General features: G+C 35.1%; 2 protein-coding genes across 2 annotated transcripts in view; both read right to left on the bottom strand.

Annotated features, from left to right (window-relative positions):
• eif3ha (eukaryotic translation initiation factor 3, subunit H, a) overlaps positions 1 to 13,221 on the bottom strand; it is an 81,169-nt gene extending 67,948 nt beyond the window's left edge. The window contains exon 1 of the mRNA XM_051131758.1: positions 13,068 to 13,221. Within this exon, the coding sequence (XP_050987715.1) occupies positions 13,068 to 13,148 (81 nt within the window). The 5' untranslated portion in view covers positions 13,149 to 13,221. The remainder of the gene's footprint in view (positions 1 to 13,067) is intronic.
• Positions 13,222 to 17,002: 3,781 nt separating this feature from the next.
• Positions 17,003 to 25,233, bottom strand: rad21a (RAD21 cohesin complex component a). Its single transcript, XM_051131873.1, has 14 exons — positions 25,108 to 25,233; positions 24,097 to 24,283; positions 23,890 to 24,019; positions 23,702 to 23,801; positions 23,484 to 23,590; positions 21,948 to 22,145; positions 21,743 to 21,865; positions 20,931 to 21,062; positions 20,581 to 20,804; positions 20,344 to 20,497; positions 19,604 to 19,749; positions 19,345 to 19,527; positions 17,648 to 17,731; positions 17,003 to 17,572 (listed from the first exon to the last, which is right to left on the bottom strand). Exons 2-14 carry the CDS (start codon positions 24,238 to 24,240, stop codon positions 17,381 to 17,383), a joined length of 1,917 nt encoding a protein of 638 aa, XP_050987830.1. The 5' UTR covers positions 24,241 to 24,283; positions 25,108 to 25,233; the 3' UTR covers positions 17,003 to 17,380.
• Positions 25,234 to 25,653: the final 420 nt, after the last annotated feature.

Genomic DNA, 25,653 nt, shown 5'->3' with positions numbered 1-25,653 from the left:
AACTTTCAGAATACAGAGAGTAATAAAACTAAAGTTTGGTTTATGTAAGCACTGCTGAAGTGTAGAATTGACTCCGTGCATGAGGAAAAAAAAGCTATTTTGAGAAAACAGCCTTTAAAGACATTACCAGTCAATAGTTAACAGTAAGATTTTAAATGTTTTTAAAGAAGTCTCTTCTGCTCACCAAGCCTGCATTTATCTGGTCCAAAGTACAGCAAAAACAGTAACATTTTAAAATATTTTACTATTTAATATAACTGTTCCATTTGAATATATTGTAAAAATGTAATTTACAATGCAATTTATTCCTGTGATTTCAAAGATTAATTTTTAGCATCATTACTCCAATCACCTGATCCTTCAGAAATCATTCTAATATTCTGATTTGATGCTTAAAACAATTATCATCATCATCATTATTATTATGTTATTTTAAATGGTAAAAAAAATAAAAAAATAAAAAAAAAAAAAAAAAAACAATATTACTGCTTTCGCTCTATTTTGGATCACATAAATGCAGGCTTGGTGAGCAGAACATAATAAAAAAAAAAATCTTACTGTTCAAAAACTTTTAAAAGCATAAGCAAATAAGTTAACTGCAATAAAACGAGCACTTTAATGTGCATGTTGGATGTTTTCTTTCCACTAGTCCAATAAGACATGTTAAAGGGGTCATCGGATGCCCATTTTCCACAAGTTGATATGATTCTTTAGGGTCTTAATGAAAAGTCTGTAATATACTTTGGTTAAAAATTCTCAGTGGTTGTGTAAAACAACACTCTTTTTTTACCTTGCCAAAATGAGCTCAGCAAAAATCATCCCATTGTGGTCGGGGCTGCTTTAAATGCAAATGAGCTCTGCTCGCCCCGCCCCTCTCTTCTCTCACTCACTTCTGCTGTAAGTGAAGCTGGATCACAAATGATTTGCGTGAACATAGACGGATATATGTAGATCGGTAGGCGCATTCCCTTCACAAACAAATGTAATCTACTGCATCTTCAGCAGCTCAGATGAAGGTAAATGACGACCACTATGTTCATTATTACATCCAGCAACACAACACCTCAAACACTTAATTCGTCTAACTTGCATCCCTGCTCCGGCATCGAAACAAAGATGTCGGACTGTTACAGCTGATCTGAGGTAAAACGCTCGTGTCAATCAACTATCGTGGAAGCGGCCTCTGTTGGTGTGACACCACACCAAAAGGCATCTGAGAATGGCTCGATTTAAAAAAAGGGGATATTATTTTTACAGATTAATTAAAAAAAACACTGCATGGATTTTTATCATTACAAGGTAGATTTGTACATACAAGTTCACACAAAAATGAAAATTTGCTTAAAACTAGATCCTGTGTGGTGAATGGCGTCAGAGTGAGAGTCCAAACAGCTGATAAAACCCATCACAAAAATCTACAAGTAATCCAGTCCATCAATTAACATCTTGTGAAGCCAAAAGCTGCATGTTTGTAAGAAACAAATCCATCATTAAAGCATTAAAGCATTTAAACTCTAAACCAACACTTCTGGCCAAAATATTGAGCCCACAATCCATAATAACGCTTCCTCCAATGAAAAAGTCTATCCCCTGTTGTCCTCTCACATCAAAATCTATCCAAATATTTGTTTACAACAGTTTTGTGCTTGTAAACAGTGCTTGATCTGTGCACATTTCTCTCCTGAAGGCGACTTTTTACTGGAGAAAACAATATATGGTCTGAAATTAAAAATTTGTTTACTACAAACATGCAGCTTTTCACTTCACAAGACGTGAATATTGTGATGTTTTTAATCAGCTGTTCGGACTCATTCTGACAGCATCCAATCACTGCAGAGGATCTACTGCTGAGCAAACGATGCTAAATTTCCCCAAATATGTTTCAATGGTGAAACCAACTCATCCACATCTCAGACATCCTGAGGGTGAGTACATTTTCAGGAAATATCTATTCCTTTCACATGCTCTCAATTTCCTAACCCCACTCAGAGACATTTCTAGATTAAAAATACATTACAGAACAATAATATTCAGACTCTTGCACATTTTGATGTAATTAAGATGCTGTAAACACCGATCCATCACAGCTGACCACTTGTTATCGGATGACCTGAGATGGATGTTAATTCCAGGCTTATGTGCGCCTATGTGGTTTAGACGGCTCTCTGGAGAATATTAATATGTGCAAGCTTCGATTTCAAGACTGGCAGAGAGGGAAAATATCAATCTGTCTGCGCTCAAAACAGCCATGAATGTGAAGAGCAGGGGATGTCGCTTTAAAATACAAGCTGGAGAGCTAAATGGAAGATTGCTCCTCCATCTTAACATGGTACTTTGCGACCACTCAGAGCAGAAAAAGATGGAGAAAGACCTGGGGTTAATGGAAGAACAAATACACTCACTGTCTAATTACGCCGTCTGCACAGCCTCTCGGAATACCAAACTACTGGGTTTTTTTTCTTTTGCTAAGTCTACAGAAGCAAGAACACCTCTTCGATACCATTGAGAGGGCAGGTTCACTCTGGCCTGATGGGATGTGTTCATTTTTCTCAGAAGGGACACAGCATTTCATATCGCCAAAATCTGATGGGGACCTAAAGTGCATCAGTACATCTGTAATTTCATATGGAGCATCGAGGCAGGAGATGCATTTAGAGGGTGCGGATGTTGCACAGACGAGGCGGAAGTCCTATATTTACTGTTGATTCAACAGATAAGACCCAATCCAATTCCAACCTCAAATCACTGCTATAGAATGGCATTTTTAAAACTATATGTATGCTGGAACACATCATTTTTTTGACGTTAGGTTTCATTAATGGCTCTCGTACGCTTGTATTGTTTCAGAACAGCAGGCAGAAAACACGCTAAAACATCAACGGACTACAATCAAGCTCGCATTTGAAAGTGAAAATGCATGCAACGCATGTGTGCAAATGTGCACAATTTTGCCAATTCTTTTAGAAGCACTTGTTCTGTTGTATTTCAGTGTGCAATTTTCAAATGCAAAAACATCTTGTACTACCTAACATAAAATATTAGAAAGGTTTAGTGTGTGTATATTAATTGGGTCATGCATACATCACGTTAAAACCTTGAGGAAGTGTCCAGTCATGTAGCTTATTAATTATGCATGAGGCAAAACCTTTACAATTGTAGGATTTGTTAATTCTTAAGCTGATTAGCATATGCTTAACATAATTCTGTCAGTCAGCAAGTTGTGTCTGCTTCTTAAATGTCATGTAATGTAATTGTTATTAATGAGCAAAGCCTTCACCTTAGTATAGACACCCATATAAAAATGAGAACCTCATAATATACCATTTAAAGTAACTTTAACAAGTAACAAGTATGTCTATATAACATTTAGCATGAGATGATTATTTAAAATATTTGAATGTTTTAAAAATTTAATTCATTTTAAAAATTTTGAATGTTTTCTAATCTGTTTAAATTGCTTATATAATTAGGGAGAAAAGAAAAAAATATATATATACAATTTTTTTGTTTTAAATACATACTTAAAATATATTTATTTAAAAATATAAAATTAAATTAAATAGCATAAATTGACAAAATAAAAAAAAAAAATAAATAAAAAAACACTAAATATATATACAAATTTAAAAGTTAATATTAATGTAATCAGATCTTGTTGCAAAAAATTAAATGTCTAAAAATATATTTCTAAAAAAAAAATTGGGGTCAGATTTTCCTTTTTTTTTTTATAAAATTTGATTTTATTAAAAATGTTGAAAGTGATTAGAAAACTTATCCAGCAAGAACAAAGCCATTTATAGTGTCACAAAAGTAGTGTGTGTGTATATGTATTATTATGTATTATGTATTATGTATATGTATATGTATATGTATATGTATATGTATATGTATTATGTATTATGTATATGTATATTGAATTAGTTTTGTTTCTGTAACTGAATATAGAAACAAGACACCCTGACTGGCCATGCCATGTAACAAGGCATAATATAGTTTAGATCAATTTTTTTTTTTTGCATTAAGACTCATTAAAGGAATTGCAAAGGCACCGAAATCATTAAGTGGAATCAGAATCATTAAACACCTTACTATTCCCATCGCTACCCTCCTGTAGCCTGAAGCCACATGGAACAAACCTGCCATCATTTACCACAACATTCATAAAACAGTGTGCTAGAGGCAATATTACACACAGTTCTCTGGGTGCAAGTAACATGTCAAGCCCAAATGACCTGACAGCGCTCGCCACATCCCAGCTGTAAAGATATATGAAGCATTTCACTGTGGCGTGTTGAATTAATTATGGATGGACTCCCTGTAAACAAACTTACAACCTTTGTCTGGCTTTAAAAACTCCACACAGACGGTGGTCAGACATATGGTGGGCGTCCACGGCACCTCATTTCCACGTGAGTTAGAGGCTCTATATGTTGTTTTCCAAAGCTTACTGTTGCCTCTTTGAGGGTTTGTAACAGGCTTTAAGGTCAGCGGGGAAAAAAAAGAAAAAGCGGTAAAGTCAATACTCTCTGAGCTGAGTCCTGCCAATCTGATCATTTCGAGTCGAGGCGTCGTGCTGGAAGAATTGTGAAAAAGCCTGTTCCCTTAAATCATTCAGGAGGGAAGTCACACACCTGCTTCCTCAAATGAATTGAGCTGTGCTTGGTTGGGCAATACAGTCGGCGCCCGCCGCGGCAAAACAACACAAAGCCAGCGGCAAAGACGACGGCGCGGCATCAACAGAAGCACGGTGAAACGACACGCAGACGCGGGGGAATACGAATGTCACTAATTGCCTGAGCTGTTGTAGCGCATAAAAGAACAGGAAACAGCAGCATCCAATTTCCTGTTGTTCCAATCTTAGGGTTTGAATCATCGCTCATTTGATTCGAAGCAATTAATGGCTGATTAAACGACTAAACATGCTGTTTTAGAACACTCCACTCCTCACTGATGCTAATTGTTTTAGTGGTGTTTGTTTCTTGCAATTCAATACCAACCCTAGTCATCATGAATGCAGTGTTTTTTTTAAAGTGCCCCTATCATGGATTATAAAAGGCTCATATTTTGGTTTTGGGAGTCCCCAACAAGTTGGCGTGCATGCAAGTTCAAAAAAACACTTTTATTGTCTTATAATATGCATTTACTTTTACCTTACTTTTACCTTTTTTTTTTTTTTTTTTTACCTTAACTTTATGTATGTCTGCACTATGTTTGTATTTTTCACACTTGGCAATAAAGCTCTTTCTGATTCAGATACCATTGACCCAGTCGTTTGTGATTGGTTTAACATTACTGCATGCAGCGAATTTCAAACACGGAAGGCCCATCATTGTGCTAAACAACAACACCCAAACAGCCATAGTATATGCATCAAACCAACGCAGAAACATATTGATAAAGCACTGCAGCTTGTACACCAACATATTGTTCTATTCTTTATCAGAACTTCAAGTAATAATAACAACAAACATTCAGTATTCATCAACATTTCTAGACAATAGCGAGTGAACAGATAAAGCTGTCAGCCGGTCAGCCAAAGACCTACGAGCTGCTCGGAGCGAAAACAACACACACAACTAAATACGTATTTTGCATGATACAAAGTAACGTTACATGAAAGCAACAAGTTTTAAAAGATTACTCCACTTTCAGAATAAAAAGGTCCTGATAATTCACATACCCCCATGTCATCCAAGAAGTTACACGACATAACATACAACTACGTATTTTGAACGATCGCTAGAAAACACAACCATCAATTATTAATCACACTTACAGGTAGAGGTTCAGAGGAGCAAGCCGGTCCAAATAAACTGGTCACTGATCCATCTTTTACTTAGGATCCCACATTGTACTTAGGATACAGCGTCTTCTCGACATGAGGTAAACCACATGGAAATTTTACTGTGTTTGTGGACAGGCAACTTCGTGATGTAGAATGTGGGCGGACACTATGCAAATGTGTTACTTCGTGACGTATAGCCATAACAGAAAAAGATTTGAATTCCTGATGAATCGTTCAGGCGATTGTGAACCGACTCTTTTTTTTCATAGACAATAACTTTGTATCGTGCACTGATGTCTTCACAACTTTTGCAGTTTATGTTTACATACTGCTACATGACACACTGCATGAAAGGTCATATTTGAAAGGGCATAATTGGAGCACTTTAATTCTGTTAAGGGTCAGTAACAGAATTATATTTCAAAACCAAATTCTCAAATTCATTTGACACTCATTTTACTAAACATCTGGGGGGGAAACAACAACATATAATATAACAATATAATATAATATAATTATTTATAAAACAGAACTTTAGACAACATAGTCATAATTTTTAAATCTCACTGAAACTATATTACAGCAAATTAAATTATAATTTATAATTAATATGACAGCTTCCATCTAATTTTCTTTTTTATGCGACTTGGACAAAATCAAAAGATTTTTCTTTTTTTTTTTTTTTTTCATTAAATTGAGTTTGGCAGCAGTACAAAAACAGCTTGATAAGTTCAAAAAGGATAAAAGTCTACATTTTATATTAATGCAACAAGGCGCTCATGTTTTGCGTGACAGACTTCAGACTTTCAGACTTCTAGATGCAAATTTTGCTGATATTTACATTTTATATAAATTGATATGGTGTGAATAACCTCTCAGAAGGTCTTCAGTATGAAAAAATAAAAATAGTTAATATTAACGTAATGAGATCTCTGAGAAAAAAAAATTAATAATAATAATATTATATATATATATATATATATATATATATATATATATATATATATATATATATATATATATATACAGAATTTTTGACTATATAGTCAGTTATTTATGATCATACATCTCATTGAAATTATTAGTAATAAATCATTTTAATTATAATTATAATTTATAATTAATATGACAGCTTCCATCTAATTTTCTTTTATATGCAACCTGGCCACAATTCAAAAGGTTTTTCATTATTTTCCATTAAATTAATTTTGGCAGCAATACAAAAACAGCATCGTACGAAACATTTGAGCTAAAAACAAACAACACAATTATATTAAATGGTAATATATCATATTTGAGGATAAAAGTCATAAAAGTCCAAACTCTATATTGATGCAACAAAGCGCTCATGTTTTGCGTGACAGACTTCAGACTTTTATACACAAATGTTGACATTTACACTCATTTACATTTTACAAGAGAGAATATAATGTGAACAACCTCTCAGAGGCTCTTCAGCATGAAAATAAACTAATGGTGCAACCTCTTGTGATTATTATTATATGACTAATTAATGTTTTTTTAAAGGCCAAAAACTTAATAACAAAATAATAAAAAAATAACTAAATACTAAAAGTTATGCTAAAGTTCCCAAATATCTCAAATTTATATACTTAACTTTAAAAATAGCATTTAAATTGTTAATTATTAAATAAAAATATTAATAAAAAAATTTAACTGCACCATTACAGCTAATATAGTATCAGTTTATTTAAATATACAATTTCTACTAAAATATAAATAAATAAATAAATATATATACATATACATATACACATGTGTATATATATATATATATATATATATATATATATATATATATATATATATATATATAAACAATTACAAATTACAAATTCTTAAATATTAAAATCCTGAATATCTCTAACTTGTTTAAACATACAATTTCCACTCTTTTGTTAGCAAAATGTCAAGAACTGACTATATAGTCGGTTGTTTTTACATTTTTACATCTCATTTTCTCTCAAATTATATGTTTTTATGTATTATATTATGTTATGTTATAATATACAATTACCACTGCAATATATAAAAAGGAACTACAAAAAAAATTAAATATTAACAACATATTAAACTACTCACACTAACAGTTATGTCAGGCAAAATAAAAAAATATATAATGAATTAATATTAATGGAATCAGGAAAAAGTGTGTTTTCCTTTTTCTGACCGAATGCTAAAACCCAAAACAGCTATTAGTTAACAACTAACCAATCACCTGTGTGGCCTTGCTGACATCATCTAGAAAGGAAAGTCATTTGAGGCGGAGATCATTTTTACATTTCGACATCGGCTAAAAGCTCTAGTCCACTTTATGCAAAAGCATCTGACAACAGCCATCATAGAGCAACAGCAATGCCACAATCAGCTCAGATCCACCGCCGACTTCCCCCAAACCCCATCCGTCAGACGAGCCATCGGCGTGGACCAAAGGGCGGCGAGGGAACTCGGGGGGCTGGCTTTTTACCAGAGGTTCAAAGTGGCGCTCCACACCCCCCTGTTCTCCTCCTCCATCAGCTGGGTGACAATAACAGAATACCTAATGAGGACATGCGGCATGCGTTCCGGCGACGGCTGCGCTTTGACTGCTGCACACAGGGCCACGCGCGCAGACTACACAGCCCCATCAAAGCAGCACAACACAGCCTCAACACTCCATCTAATGATCCCCCGTGAACTCAGGAGAATTGCACGCTTGCCAGTTCTATTTTTGATAGGCGCTTTCGTTTTGCAATGACTAGCATTCTCTCTGCGGCGCATTGCAAGTGTTCGTGGGCTTTCTTGCTTTCAAACTTGCCTCAGCTGAGGGGTGATGCAATCCGCACGCCGGAGGCAATCAGGTAAACGCGCTAACACGTTCCCCACGGATCACGCTGACGTGAGCGTCTGTCCCCGTCAGTTAGCCGAGCAAGGACGCGCAGTCGTAGCCTGATGACTGTCGTTCTGGTACGACGAGGCCTATGATCCATCTTCATAAAACAATGACGAAACAAGATCTCTAACAACCGTACCCTAAACCGCTTTTCAAAATGAACAGCTCTGACAACGTCATAATTGAACAGGTTCGCGGCAGGCGTACAAATGAGGGCGTACTTCAGATTTGCAGTGCTTGAAGGAAAAAGCAACACTCAAGAGCTTGAAATAAGGCCTAGTTCACTTTTAAGTAAAAAAAAACTGGCTTAGATAATGTGAAATGTTAAATAACAACTAGAGACCAAAATTTTAAAAATATTAAAAATAAGAAATACTGTACTCATAACTGCAACTAATTAGTGATTTAATTAATTTGTTTGTTTTTGTTTATAATTTTATGTTTTATATATTTTTTTAATTAAATAAATGGAATTAAGAAAAAACAACAAGAAATGTTGTACTGACCATAAATGAACAAAAATGTTTAAAAAAACCTTACTGATAATTACTGTTATTTTTACAGTTAATTTTAACTAAAGAGATATATATATATATATATATATATATATATATATATATATATATATATATATATATATATATATATATATATAATTGATTTTTTAGTGATTTAATTTTTATTTATACATTTCTTTATTCATTTTAGTTAGATGATGTGAAATGACTATAGTTGTATACATTTATTTTTTTGGGTTAGATAACATGAAATAATTTGAAGGAAAACAAGAAATGCTGTACTAAGAACTTAAACATACAAATGTTTAACAAATCTTGTACAAATCTTTAAACACATTATATATATATATATATATATATATATATATATATATATATATATATATATATATATTATAGGGAGAGAGACAGACAGATTTTTATTAAAAAAATTATTTTATTTTACTTAGATAATGTGAAATGTTTATAATTTTATGTATTTACTTATTTTTTAATTAAATAATGTGAAATTTCTGTTTTAAATATATACATATAAACATTTAATTTTACCTAAAATCAATAAATAATAATAAACATACAAACACATTTATTTATTTATTTATTTAATTAAATGTTACATAAAATATATATATTTTCTGTATTGTTCCTTTGGACAAAAGTTAATACAAAACTATTGTTCCAAAAATGCAATTTTATGCAATGCAATTTAGATAAAAATGGGATAATTATAAAGCATGACCACAATTCTTAGCACAAACATTAAAGAAAAATTTCACCTAAAAAAAAAATTGTCATCACATTTCACTGATAATCTCAGCAAATCTCATTTGCGGTTTTCAAACTTCAAACAATCGCGTGGCAAGCAAGAACCAACTGCACAGCATCTCAATAATGCATCTGAAGTCACTGTTTTTAATTTAACAAGTGCAAATGAGATTTGAGAACTCCAGTTGAGAGGAATATGATTGGAAAACAGCTATTTGAATTATGCATTTCAGTCCGTTCCTCTCACAAAGCCATTTTATGGCTTAAGAAGACCTGAAATAAAGCAAAATTTCAAACATTTTGGGGGTTTTCTTTTAGCTTGACATCTCATTACATGAGAAAGCACAGCCTTGACGGTCTGCCTAACATCTCCTTTTGTGCTTACAGAAGAAAACACAACAACAGGTATTTAAACATAGGATTGACCAAAATAAAGGAGAGATGCAAGCAACTGTCCTATCAAGGTCAATCTACGTCCAAAATGCAGTAACTGCACCAGATAATGATGTGTTTTTCCCTGAGACAACTTCGCCCTCTTTTGGCAGCGGTATATAATGCAGTCCACCACCACATCAACAGTGCATCAAGCTCAAACTCAGACAAGCTCTTTAATTAAGCAAACACTTCAGTCCTACTGCGCACCAGGAGATAAACTGCGGACTGTCCACATGCATTACCGTGATGATAATTGGAGGGTTTAGAGCAAATGCCAAACTACAAACTCTGTAGTCAAACCTCAGCCTTTATCTAACAGGAATCACTGGTCTGTATAAGGGAATGCAGGCTAATGGTGTAGAAAGTTTTCGAAAAACAATTCCGAGAAAATAACGTACGGCACCTAAAGCGAAGTGAAAAACGAGGCCGGCGGTAGAAGTCCTACAGAAATAACAAATGAGACAACAGCTACTGCAACTAAAGAAAATGAAAGAAGTTGTGAAAGTGCATTAAGCAACTTCGCCACTGTGAAAAAGTTTTAGACAAAGAAATGAACAAATGTTAGCACTGAAACTCTCGCATTAATATTCTGAAGTCATACACTGTGCACAAGAACACTAGAGCTGATCATAGTCATACATTTAAGACAGACAGACAAATTGAGCCTTAAATCAATAAATGAAGCACTGTGCCGGTGACAGTCTCACCATATTCATTTTTAATATTTTGCAGAATGTTGCTAACCAAACAGGGGCTGGTAGCCACTGACTTCCACTATGGAATACTATGGAAGTCAATGGGGAAAGAAAATGATTGTTTAGCAATATTCTGCAAAACGTAATCTTTTACGTGCAGGATAATAGAGGAAATCATACAGGTTTGGCACAACATGAGGGTGAGTAAATGATGACAGAATTTTCATTTTTGAGTGAACTACACCTTTGAAAAAATAAAATAAAATATAATCAATTTTATATATATTTTAAATTGTGTGTGTGCATATAACATACTTTTTTTTAAACAAATAAATTTAAAAAAAAAAAAGCTTTTCACCACAGGAATCAGTTGCAATTTAACATATATTGAAATAGTTAGGAAAGTTATTTTAAATTGTAATAATATCCCACAATATTACTGTTTTTACTGCATATATACAGTACCACAGTACAGACTTTACTGATCCCAAAAACTAATGATTTTTTTTTAAAGAAGTCTCTTATCCTTATCAAGGCTGCTTTTATTTGATCAAAAATACAAACAAATAAACAGTAATATTGCTAAATATTACTACAACATAAAATAACAGTTTCTATTTTAATATACTTTAAAATATAATTTATTCCTGTGAAGCAAAGCTGAATTTTCAGCATCATTACCCCAGTCTTAAGTGTCAAATGATCCTTAGAAAATATCTTAATGCTGATTTATTATTAGAATGATCTACAATGGCAACAGTGATGCTTCCAAATATCTTTTGGAAACTGTGATAGATTTTTTTTTTTTTTTTAAGATTCTTTGATGAACGAAAAGTTTAAAAGAAAAACATTCATTCCAACAAACAAACAAAAAAAAAGTTTAACAAATTAAGTCTTTGCTATCACTTTTTATTAATTTAACACATCCTTGCTGAATAAAAGCATTAATTTCATTCAAAATAAAGAAAGAACAAAAATGTACTGACCCCAAACTATAGAACGGAAGTGTATATAGTTAGATTTCTATTTTAAATAAATGCTGTTCTTATTAACTATATATTTTTTTACTAAAGAATCCTGAAAAAAAGCATCACAGTTTCCAAAAAAAATATTAAGCAGCACAACTTTCATTACTGATAATAAATAAACATATTAGCATGATTTCTAAAGGATCATGTGACACCGACGACTGATGTAATGATGCTAAAAATACAGCTTTGATTACAGAAATAAATTCAATTTTAATGTATAATAAAACAGAAAACCTTTATTTTACATAGTAATAATATTTCACAATATTATTTTTTTTTCTGTGTTTTTGATCAAATAAACAGCCTTGATAAGCATAAGAAATGTCTTTTTAAAAAAAAAAAAAAAGTCAGTAGTGCATATATAAATGATAATTAAATATAGCAAACTCATACAGACCTTAAAATTTTGAAAAGTGAAAAAACTAGTAATTTTAAGACACATAAAAATAATCAAATAAAATAATCAAATACAAATGTACCACTGTACTGCCACGGTATTCCTGAAGAACAGTAAAAACGTAGTAATTGTATAAGATGGTAATTTGAAATATACCGTGGTAATGACATACGTGCACTTTAAAGTACTTCTAAGAATACCAGTGTAACGGTGCATTGATAAAAACCACTGTACATCTGTAAGGACAGATACCATAGCAACTTCAGTACCATGGTATATCTCAAAATACTATGGTACAGTGATAGCAGCAGATGGTTGTACCACCACAATACATTTTTCGAGAAGTAGCAAGTTTAAAGTACTGGTGTTACATAAACTAAACCACAAAAATACAGTATTTCCACGGTATATTTTCATTGCGCGCCCTGATACAGTGAACGATGAAAGCTGAGCTCCCCCTACCAACCTACAGCTGAACACAACACGACTCGCCGACAAACAATCGCTTTACGCTTCAAAATAATCACTTAACAACAAAGTTTACTCACCAGCCCATCGATCTGGATCTGTTTCACCGGGGAATCCAGTGGATTGGACCCTGAAGCAGCTGATTCTTTGCGGCTAGCCATTGTCAGATAAAGAGGGAAAGGGCCAAAACACGTGCAAGGAGGTTTTTCCGGAACGAACGGACTACTTCCTGTGTGAAGACGTTACGAGGAGACTTTTACCATGTCAAAATAAGAGTCGCGATTTAGAAACGTAAAGGGGTGAAACGTCGTCCTGAAGTTAAAAGCAAAAATACTGCATTGTGATATTATTAAAGTAATAATTTAACAACTCACAATAGAGGTTAAATGGCCACAAACAGCGCAATGCGTTTATTTAAAAGAGTGCTAGTCCAGTGTTGCCAAGTCCGCGGTCTTTCTGCGGAACTGGGCTACTTTAACACTGTTGCCGCGGGTAATTTTTTTTGTTCGCCTCCAATAACGTCACATTTAGACCCTGAAATGCGAATTTACCAAGGGGAACTCCAACAAAAAAACTTGTATTTTATCCCCCAGAACACGATGTTTGGTTTTAAGGGCAGGCGAGGCCATGTGTAAATTTTATGGGTCTGGCTTCCGGTCTCATCTTCCCAGCTATTTTTGGCTGTGATATTGCAAATTGGTGTGTCTTACCATTATTTTTATGTATTATCTTAATTATGAGCTCACTTGTTTGTACTGCACATTGTTATTAGTTATTTATTGTAGTGGCTAATAAACCGGAAGCCTCACCCATAATCTTACTTCCGCGTCAAAAAAAAGGTGGATTTTGCTGTCAACACTGATTGCAGTTGTCATCGTCAAATGAAAAATGTTATTTAGTGTTTTGGTGTAAGAAATGTCAAATAATTATTTGAGAAGAATAATGCATTGTGAGATACAGTATAAAAAGGCTGAGCTCCATGATTCCTCCATGAGTCTTGGTGATTATAAAGATTAGTGTAGTGCAAAATATATTATATATATATACTAGTCAACATTTGAAGTGGATCAAAACCTTTTAAATCAAAGTTGTCCTAAAACCAAAACAATACTCGTTCTTGTTTTAGGACAACTTTAACTTTTTTGATCCACTTTAAATGCTGACTACTGTATATATATATATATATATATATATATATATGAAGAGTGCAAAAGCCTCTAAATCCATTTGACTTTTTTCTTTAAAATAAGCATTTTTATCAGGCTCCTATGAATAGGTTTCTATGTAAGTTCCAGCACTTCTAATTGAGCTGAGGCTGGGATTTAGCGAGTTTGAAGTAAAAGCATTTGATGGACATATAATGTGTGTCAGAACGTATAAGTAAAAACACAAACGTACAAATTATCCAAGACTTTTTTTTTTTTAGTTGTCTAGGGACATTATATATATATATATATATATATATATATTTATATATATACACACACATATATATATATATACATACACTACCGTTCAAAAGTTTGGGGTCAGTAAGACTTGTAATAGTCTTTAAAGAAGTCTCTTATGCTCATCAAGGCTGCATTTATTTGTTTAAAAATATAGAAAAAAAACAGTAATATTGCAAAATGTTTTTACAATATAAAATGTTTTTTATTTTAACACACTTTAAAACAGAATTTATTTCTGTGATGAAAAGCTGAATTTTTATCAGCTGTTACTCCAGTCTTAAGTGTCACGTGATCCTTCAGAAATCATTCTAATATGCGGATTTATTATTAGAATGATCAATGTTGGATAATAACAGCAGTTGTGCTGCCAAATATTTTTTGGAACCTGTGATTTTTTTTTTTCAGGATTCTTTCATGAATAACAAGTTTAAAAAGTACAGTGTTTATTCAAAATATAAATATTTTATAACAATGTAAACTATTTATTATTAACTTTTAATTATTAACTTAATACATACTTGGTGAATAAAAGTATTAATTTCTTAAAAAAAAAAAAAAGCAACAATAAAAATGTACTGACCCCAAACTTTTGAACGGTAGTGTATATATATACATATATATACATACATATATATATATATATATATATATACACACTGCATAAAAAAATAAAGGGAACACTTAAACAACACAATGTAACTCCAAGTCAATCACACTTCTGTGAAATTAAACTGCCCACTTAGGAAGCAACACTGATTGACAATCAATTTCACATGCTGTTGTGCAAATGGAATAGACAACGTGTGGAAATTATAGGCAATTAGCAAGACACCCCTTCTGCAGGTGGTGACCACAAACCACTTCTTATTTCCTATGCTTTCTGGCTGATGTTTTGGTCACTTCTGAATGCTGGCGGTGCTTTCTTTCTAGTGGTAGCATGAGAGTCTACAACCCACACAAGTGGCTCAGGTAGTGCAGCTCATCCAGGATAGCACATCAATGCGAGCTGTGGCAAGAAGGTTTGCTGTGTCTGTCAGCGTAGTGTCCAGAGCATGGAGGCGCTACCAGGAGACAGGCCAGTACATCAGGAGACATGGAGGAGGCCGTAGGAGGGCAACAACCCAGCAGCAGGACCGCTACCTCCGCCTTTGTGCAAGGAGGAACAGGAGGAGCACTGCCAGAGCCCTGCAAAATGACCTCCAGCAGGCCACAAATGTGCATGTGTCTGCTCAAACAGTCAGAAACAGACTCCATGAGGGTGGTATGAGGGCCCGACGTCCACAGGTGGGGGTTGTGCTTACAGCCCAACACCATACAGGACGTTTGGCATTTGCCAGAGAACACCAAGATTGGCAAATTCGCCACTGGCGCCCTGTGCTCTCCACAGATGAAAGCAGGTTCACACTGAGCACGTGACAGAAGTGACAGAGTCTGGAGACGCCGTGGAGAACGTTCTGCTGCCTGCAACATCCTCCAGCATGACCGGTTTGGCAGTGGGTCAATAATGGTGTGGGGTAGCATTTCTTTGGAGGGCCGCACAGTCCTCCATGCACTCGCCAGAGGTAGCCTGACTGCCATTAGGTACCGAGATGAGATCCTCAGACCCCTTGTGAGACCATATGCCAGTGCGGTTGGCCCTGGGCTCCTCCTAATGCAAGACAATCCTAGAATTCATGGAGTGTGTCAGCATTTCCTGCAAGACGAAGGCATTGATGCTATGCACTGGCCCGCCCATTCCCCAGACCTGAATCCAATTGAGCACATCTGGGACATCATGTTGCGCTCCATCCACCAATGCCACGTTGCACCACAGACTGTCCAGGAGTTGGCGGATGCTTTAGTCCAGGTCTGGGAGGAGATCCCTCAGGAGACCATCCGCCACCTCATCAGGAGCTTGCCCAGGCATTGTAGGGAGGTCAAACAGGCACGTGGAGGCCACACACACTACTGAGCCTAATTTTAACTTGTTTTAAGGACATTACATCAAAGTTGGATCAGCCTGTAGTGTGTTTTTCCACTTCAATTTTGAGTGTGACTCCAAATCCAGACCTCCATGGGTTAATAAATTTGATTTTCATTGATAATTTTTGTGTGATTTTGTTGACAGCACATTCAACTATGTAAAGAACAAAGTATTTAATAAGAATATTTCATTCATTCAGATCTAGGATGTGTTATTTTAGTGTTCCCTTTATTTTTTTGAGCAGTGTATATACATATATATATATATATATATATATATATATTTATTTATTTTAGTGCTGTGGCTATTTCACATATGTATTTTTAAAAAAATTACACATATTGCTCTTTTTTGTTCAAAAAAAGTTCCCGACCCCTGACTTAAGTTGAAATTTGTATTATTTCTGCTAAGCATACCATAGATCTCAACCAGTACAAAACAATATAGAAACTTTTTTTTTTTAAATCAATATCAAAATTTAATCACAAGTGCATAAAAATTCCAATTGTATGTAGAAGTTTAACAAACCTTTAATAGTCATAATTGCCATTAAAAGAGAGATACAAAACACTGAACTATTGTGTCATTAAATCCACTTGGGTTTCCAAAAATAAACCTTTGTCTCTCAATTGTGACATTATTAAAAAGTTAAAATGTACACATCACTAACTCTACTACAAAGGTAAAACTTACTGGGGTAAAGCTTATGAAGGAAAATAAAAACAGAACAATGGAGAGAAACAAAAACAAAACAAGTAGTGAAACTGAAACATCCCAATGGTTTTGACAATATGGAGGTCCAACATGTACTAACAAATAACACCTATGTAGGTACAATGTCTTCATGATCTATTGGATTTGACTCAAAACCTCAAAAATTGGCCCCAGAGGACAAAAACTGATACAAAAAGCAACAGTAGCAAAACAAAACTGTTAAATACAACTACTAAAAACAAAAAACAAAATAGAGAGTACGCATCTATACAATATGGAACCGCGGCCCTGGTGTGGCAACGATGTCGCTGTAGGGCTCGGTCTGCGTCAGCTCGATGGCCTGCTGTTTCTTCAGCACCAGGAAGCTGTAAAACTTGGCCGCAGCCTGTTTCTTGTTGTTGTTTCTGCACAGCTCGAGCAGGCTGATGGACTGGGCTCCAGTTTTAGCCACCACGCGCTGTCAAAACAGAAGAAAATGAGCAAATGCATTTTGAATGTCTTTATTGTGAACGAATATGCTCCAAATACAAACCTGAAGACCGTGAAGCATCTGCTGAGTTCTCTTGTTCCACCGTCGCTCCTCTTGGTCCTGGTCTCCTCCTTGTCCGTCCTCACCCTGTTGATTAAAACATTGAACAATTATCAGTAACATGAAAGCTTGTTTCAGCAAATGGGATTTAAAAAAAAAAAAAAAAAATTAATGACTCTTTCCTCTCACAATTCTTACTTTTTTTTTCATGCAATTCTGAGAACTGAGAATTTAGATCTCAGAATTTCAAGATACAAACTCAGAATTCTGACTACTTTTTCCCAGAATAGCGAAGCAAAAAGTCAAAATTGAGAAATCTTCTGCCACAGAATTAAAAACAAATGTAATAATTGGGACTTTGAACTCAAATTGACCTTTTTCCCCATCAGAACTACAAAGTTAAAAAAGTCAGAACTGAGAGACAAACTTGCAATTCTGAGAAATATGAGAGATTAAGTCAAATCTGTTTTGCTTCTGCCACAGAATTTAAAAATAGTAATTGTGACTTCTTGCAATTCTGAAAAAAAAAAGATATAAACTTAGAATTTGAACTTTTTCTCAGAACTGTGAAGTAGAAAGTCAGAACTGACAGATACAAACTTGTAGTTCTGAGAAAAATGTGAGATATTAAGTCAAATTCTGTCGTAATTCGGTTTTGCTTCTGCCATGGAATTAACCAAAAAAAAAAAAAAAGTAGTAATTGTGACTTTCTTACAATTCTGAGAAAAAAAAAAAAAAAAAAAAAAAAAAAAAGTAAAATTGAAAGATATAAACTCAGAATTTTTACTTTTTTCTCAGAATTGTGAAGTAAAAAGTCAGAACAGAGATACAAATTTGCAATTCTAAGATATCAAGTCATATTTAAGAAATTCGGTTTTGATTCTGCCATAGAATTAAAACTAGTAGTAATCATGACTTTTCTTGCAATTTTGAGAAAAGTCAGAATTACAAGATATAAAAATCTGGACTTTCTTTCAGAACTGCGAAGTAAAACGTCAGAACTGAGTGATACAAATTCGCAATTCTGAAAAAATTTGAGATTAAGTCAAAATTCTGTTTTGCTTCTCCCATAGAATAATAATTAAAAAAAATAATAATTGTGACATCTTACAGTTCTGAGAAAAAAATTTATAATTGCAACATATGAACTTAAAATTGGGACTTTTTTCCTCAGAATTGCAAAGTAAAAGGTCAGAACTGAGAAATACAAACTTGCAATTGAGAAAAATGTGAGATATTAAGTCTGTTTTAACTTAGACTGTTAAAAATCTTTTTAGCTTCTGCCACAGAATCGAAAAAAGTAGTAACTGTCGTTTATCTCGCAATTCTAAGAAAAAAAAAATTCAGAATTGCAAGATAAAAACTCAGAATTTGGACTTTTTCCTCAGAACTGTGAAGTCAGTTTTTGAGCTATTTTGAGAAAAATAATTAAACTGCAAGTTTGATGTTACAAACCATTTTGAATGTATTTATTTTGTTCTGTACATAGTTCTTGACTAGTTCTTGTATCTCACAATGCACAGTTAATGCTTACTCAGAATTCAGACTTTTTTTCTGAATCCTGACTTCATAATTGTTTTTTGTTTCCACCACAAAAAAGGCAATTACTACTTTTTCCTCTCAAAATTCTGACTTCAGAATTGTGATATAAGTCGTCACATTTTTTCCATGGTGGGAATGGGCTTCCACAAACATCTCACCTCTTCATCGCTGTCATCCTTGTCTTTATCCTTGCCCTTGTCATCTAACAGGTCCAACTCTGGTACCAGTCTAGAGAGGCTGGCGCTGTCCTCAGGAGGAAGATCCACCTGCGGCATGTCGAGCGGTTGGGAAAGGATCGACTGATCCACGGGCTGAAGCGTCTGATCCAACACTCCCATTGGCTGGAATGACAATTATGCACCATTAGGTTTCGTTCCAAAACCTTTACTAGGCAGCTTGATTATCTGGTTGACTTACAGGCAGTGCTACATCCTTCTCAAGCGACTTGCGCTTGACTCCACGCTGGCGAGATGGAGGCGGCATCATGGACTCGTCCAGAGCGGTTCTGCTGCCCTCCATAGAGGAAGCCTGCAGCATACTTGGCTCCTCCATGATGGTCTGATCTGCAGGACACAAAGACTTTCACTTGAGGCTGTCAAATGACTGACACAACTGTGTTATGCCAGGGGGTTTCAATCTTTTAGCCATGGACCATGGAAAGCCATGGAAATATGATCTTCCCCATTCAAGAGATCCCTATTGTAAAATTTAAAAGGCAACTATATTTTTATAAGCTAAACTACATTTACAAGCTAATAGCTTGTAATTTTTAATTAAAAAAAACTCCCTATGCCTATTTTTATTTACATATTTAAATTAAATAAATGTTTATTATTTATTTTAATAATTTGAAACATTTTGATTTTTTACATTTTAACATTTTCAACAATTATAGAAATAATTTCCTATTGCATGCATTGTCTAATTAATATAGTACTGTACTATTAGATCTATTTATTTAAATACATTTGCATTATTTATTTGAATATTTTTTTATTCAATTTAACTTATTTTCTTTGTTTGTTTTCACATTTTTACAATATTTTCTCTAACTTTTCCAATGCCCACCTATCGCTCATTTGTGTTCCCCAGACTCTGTGTGTTAAGCTACAGCATTCGTGCTTGTGAAGCCACTCAACAGCAAGCCAAGAGCTTACCAATCACTTCACTCCTGTGACCCAGCGCCTCCTCTCTGGGCACTTCTGGGTTCTCCAGCTCTTTCAGGAAGTCCTCCAGGCTGTCAGCCTCTCCTCCCTTCCTCCTCTTTCTCAGCTCATCAGGCACCAGTGGAGTCAAGCAGCGAGTAAACATCTGCAAGAGAAACATTTCCCGTTATTTCAGCTTTAATTAGCTTTAACATACTAATGTTACGGTGACGCAAGATCAACCATCACCTTCAGCAGTCGGCCGTTCCAGAGAGGCTGAGCAGGCAATGAGAACAGCTTCTCCACACCACCAGTCTCCTTCCACATCATCAGCTTCTTAGTAGGAGGAGCCAAATCCAGCGTGGTGACAATATCGGAATAGTCGCTCAACTGAGCGCGGATAGTCTTACTGTCCAGCTCCTTCAGACTGTCGACGATGAGCTTTCTCTTTCTCTTAGCCTTGGTCTCTTTCACTAAGGACACACCACAAGTGTTGTATTAATGGATATTCAGGCCACAAAATTCATAATATAGCTGAAACAAGCTATGAGGCTGAGATGCATTTAAACATTCAATTCAATGCAAATTTTCATTTTTACCAGTAATATCGATGGGCTCAAGAGCAAATGCTTCATCTTCATTGGGCACCAGAGTAGTCTGTTCTGTCTGGTCTGTGGTGTTGGGAAGAGGCTCCACTGGTCCAGAGTCTGGACTGTCCGGACCGGCAGCAGCTGAAATAATGCAAATGTGCAGATTTGTTTAAAAATACATTAAAATATTATTCAAAAATGTAATGGAACTGTCATATAGAAAAAATGCAATGTAAATTCCATGGTACATGATACAGACATTGACTTATCCCTTGTAAAAAAAAAAATAATAATAATAATAATAATAAATTAAAAGTAAATAAATAAAATAATTGTCAGAAAATATTACACAAATTACAAAAATAATATTGTAAAATATTATTAACATTTTCTTAGTTAATGTTAATATGCATTTAATTGTCTAACCTAAAAAAAAGATTTAACCAAATAGTTTACTACCTAAAAAATATGTTTTTAGGAATTTAGGAAGTCAGGACAATATCAAGAAATATTTTTAAATAAATAAATAAATAAACATCTCACTTGGTTAAGCCACTTCAAGTAACTGAGTCAGTGAATACAAAAAGGATGCAGGAACTTGATCATGTCACACCTCATTTGTCATAGAACAAAGTTCAGAAGAATAAAAATCTTTTACTGCAGTCTATACATTTCTACAAAAACTTGATTTGCATGGCAAGGAAAACTTCAGCAGTAAACAAAAAAAAAAAAAAAAAAAAAGTTTACGACATGTTTTCCACATTTCCTAGTTATTTTATAGACACAAGCAACACCTAAGATTTTTTGTAGGTTTTACTTACGCGAAAAAGCATCAAAATCGTCGTCATCATCGCCATGGTCTTGAGGCATCATCACGCTGTCAGTGATAGCTGGAGGATCATCGAATATACCGCCACCATCCTCATTGCTCAGAATCTTATCCACTGAAATTGAGCAGACACCGGTTTAGTATCACACTATCATTGCATGAACATTACACAGGTCAAAAATCAAATTGGAACTTACTCAGAATTCCACCATCACTGTTTTCCAGGTTGTTGTCCCCGAAGTCATCATACTCAAGGTTGGTCGTTTTGTCAGGGAGGTGAGCAGGACCAGGCTCAGCTTCCAGAAGCAGGGTGGAGGCAGAGGATCCATGGATGATGTCCACCTCAAAAGCATTCTCCTCCCTCATCATCTCACGGTCATCCATGCCGAAGTCACCTGATATGACATTACCAGCACTAAGTTATGAGAAAATGGATCACGTGACTCACTAGAATAAAGTGTTTCCCACACACAGACTGCTTAGATAAGCCGCCCAAGTATAGATTGTTTTCACAACGTGTCATCAATTGGCGGCACTGGACGTAAACAATGCCACTGAACCAAACAAAACCAGCATATTTTTTTTGCTCCTGAAAGTTTTCAATTGTTGTCACGTTTTGGGCTGTACTTATCTGTTGTACGGGGGAAAAACATTTGGAGAACTATAGACTGCTATAAGTTATAACAAATCAAGGAGAAGAGTGCAAAAAAAACTGTCTGAGGGACAAAATTGCATTTGTGCTTGACCAAACTGAAGCAGGATTTCCAGGGCAAGAATCTTGCTAATATTCGTATCTGTTTTTATAATTTCTGGTCAGGAAGGTGAAATATTAGGCTAATATCTTAATTATTACTGCTTGTAAGTATCTTTACCACCTATTAACTTTATTTTGTCAAAATATTGTGCCTTTTCCTACTTACTAAGTTCTTCTCTATATGATTTATCAGCTTCCAAGCTTTTTTCCATGGTTTAGACAGCATACATTAGTAGAACAACATATTCAGTAGTACATTAACCAAGCAATCTGCGCTGCCGTTTACATCCGAGTATCACCAATATGGCCACGCATCCTTGTAACTGACCAAATCGTGATGCAAGTGCAAACCCCCTCATCTAGTGACTCTTGTCTATAGTTCAAACAGCTGATAAAAACACATCACAATAATTCACAAGTAATCCACACAACTCCAGTCCATCAATTAACTTGTTGTGAAGTGAAAAGCTGCATGTTTGTAAGAAACAAAACCATTAAGGCATTTTAACTTTAAACCAACACTATACCAGTCCATAATCTATAATAACACTTTCTCCAGTGAAAAAACCCATCTCTTGTCTTTTCACATCAAAACCCACCCATAATTCGTCTTCGTTTGTAAACAGAACTTAAACTGTGCATTTTTCTCTCCTGATTCAGAGATAATGACATTTTCACTGGAGAAAGCAGAATTATGGATATCATCTTGATGGATTTATTTTATAGCTTTTCACTTTTGGGTGAACTTTTCCTCTGATTGAGATACGGAAATAAAGAGTCTTTAATTATAAAAATGCTATAACTTGTAATAAGGTTTTTCAAATAGAAATTATGCTTTAATATTAAAAAAATAATTTATATAATTGATTTGTTTGATTGTCATTACTCAAGAAATCCTTTGCCAATAACTACCAACACAAATATATTTCTGACTTGTAGTAAAACATTGATAAAAACGAAAAAGCTTATGAGTTTTTACCGAAGTCATTGTCAGCCATAAGGCTGATGTTTCCTACTTCCTCCCTCATGGTGATCTCCTCAACACGACTCTGGTTCAGGGTGAACTGCTGTGCTACATCTATATCACTGAAATAAAAGAATTTAATTTATAAATCATAAACAAAAGTCACATTCAGAAGGAGTAAATACAACGAAATATATACTTGTAAACAACAGAAGACAACAAGTTTTTCTTACTCCAGATCAGGAAGTGGCTGGTCAAAATCGTGGAACTCCTCCGGTAAGGTAATGGCGTTGTATGCAGCCTCACGGTTGTCTTCTGGCAGATCAACGACACCTAAAAAACACAATGCACTCTACTAAACACAGACGGGTCAAACCCAGGTGACTGAAATTTCACTAAAATGTGCTTTTAGATTCCCTACCTGGGCGGAAAGCCATTTTGATCTTGATAAATGCTTCATTACAATCAGCCAGAAGATACTTGGCTTTTCTGTGGTAGATCCTCACCACGCCCAAGAGAAGATGGCCAGATGTACGCAGAGCCATTTTCACCTATTTAACCGAAACAAAACAGATTTAACATATGCATGAACACACACCGTTCAAAAGCAGCAGTGTTAAAAACTCACCTTTGGTGAAATGATGCTTTCCACGCTGCTCTCCAGGTTGCATTCAAAGACGTGTGCTTTGGTCAGCTTTTTGTCCCAATGGGCCGCCAGCCAGATCTTGGCCAGCGGCCCACGTTTACTGAGGACGAAGTGGGCGTAAAACATTGCCCTGGTGTCTGGTCAAAGCTCTGAGATCTTTCCACTACACCTGTAAGGAGACACAAAAATATTTGTAAATTCGTAAAACTTAAGCATAATGTCCCAAAACCTACGCACCAGAATATGCCTACACAGACAGCAATTTAACCATCATAGGCAAGTCACTAGATTTTGAAATACAGAATACATTAGATTGATAGAATGCATAATTTCTATTACATATTAATCCACAGCCGGTCAATGAAATGCACAAACACGCAAAAGTCAAATCTAACGCAAGACACCAAAAACACGTTTAGATTAGAAGTATTGTACACTTAGTCTAAGTTACAAGTCAGGTGAAATACATTAGTAGCATTTAAAAGCATTGCCCGCCTTCACACCAACATTAAAACATGAAGGCGACGAGGAAAAACACAGTTGCATGCAACCAATGCGGCGTGTTATCCAATGCAAAACTTTTAAACAGTTGAATACACCCAAACTACAGAAAATGTGCATTTATTAAAGACATAAAGCAGTTGTGTTCATTTTCACACAAGCGCTGGCTAACGTTAAGTTGTTGATTAGCAAGCAGCGCTACGTAAACCTAAAATAGCCGATATATATATTTTTTTAAAAGCTATAAATGGCAGAGTTTATTTTTTCTCGTTCACAAACAACGAATAAAAGTTAGAAACCAATACTATTTAGAATTTTAATAATGCCCGCAAAGCTAAATTATTTTCAAGCTATCGTTAGCAATTAGCATTAGCCAACTGTTGATTAGCAACAGCACGTAAGCAGCGCGACCGTCAAATTTCACACTCCCAGCTAATAATTCCACTTCACAGGCACACTTATCCGCAACAACGCACATTTTCCAGTACGTACCATTCAAAATATTTTATCCGAGTGATTGCGGGTAGTCTATTCTCTCCCCTCCTGCGGAGAGAAGTTAGCAACCGTTTCCTCTCATTGAATCCGACAAAGATGGCGCGCGCTCTCGGCGGGATGTTTACAGTCAAAATTTGGCGGTGGGAGGTGCTTGGTTAGTGATTGACAGGAAGCGGCTGCAGGGGAGGCTGGCGGTAGGAGGGGCTTAGCTGGTGATTGACAAGACTTGGTTGTAGTGGAGCCCAATGACGGCGCGCTGTGCGGTTGGCAGAGGGCGGTGTTGTGTTACTAAACGAATTCGGGGTTTTGAGCGACAGGAAGTCGAATTCATCTACAGTTCCTATATGTATGCAGTCTCTTTTGTGTGTGTGCATGAACAGATGAACAGATGTACGTTTCATAACGTGCTCATAAAAAAGGTATACATTTGAATGCACTGTAGTTAAACGCTTTGGATAAAAATCGTCTGCCGAATATGTAAATTAACAAACAGAGTAACTGTATAAATTTATGTTGGCCAAAAATGTATTTTTGTGTGTGTGT

The sequence above is a fragment of the Labeo rohita genome, chromosome 16, assembly GCF_022985175.1.
Source record: "Labeo rohita strain BAU-BD-2019 chromosome 16, IGBB_LRoh.1.0, whole genome shotgun sequence".
NCBI classification, from domain to species: domain Eukaryota; kingdom Metazoa; phylum Chordata; class Actinopteri; order Cypriniformes; family Cyprinidae; genus Labeo; species Labeo rohita.
Note: the sequence above shows the minus strand (reverse complement) of the source record. Positions and strands in the feature narration are given on the sequence as shown.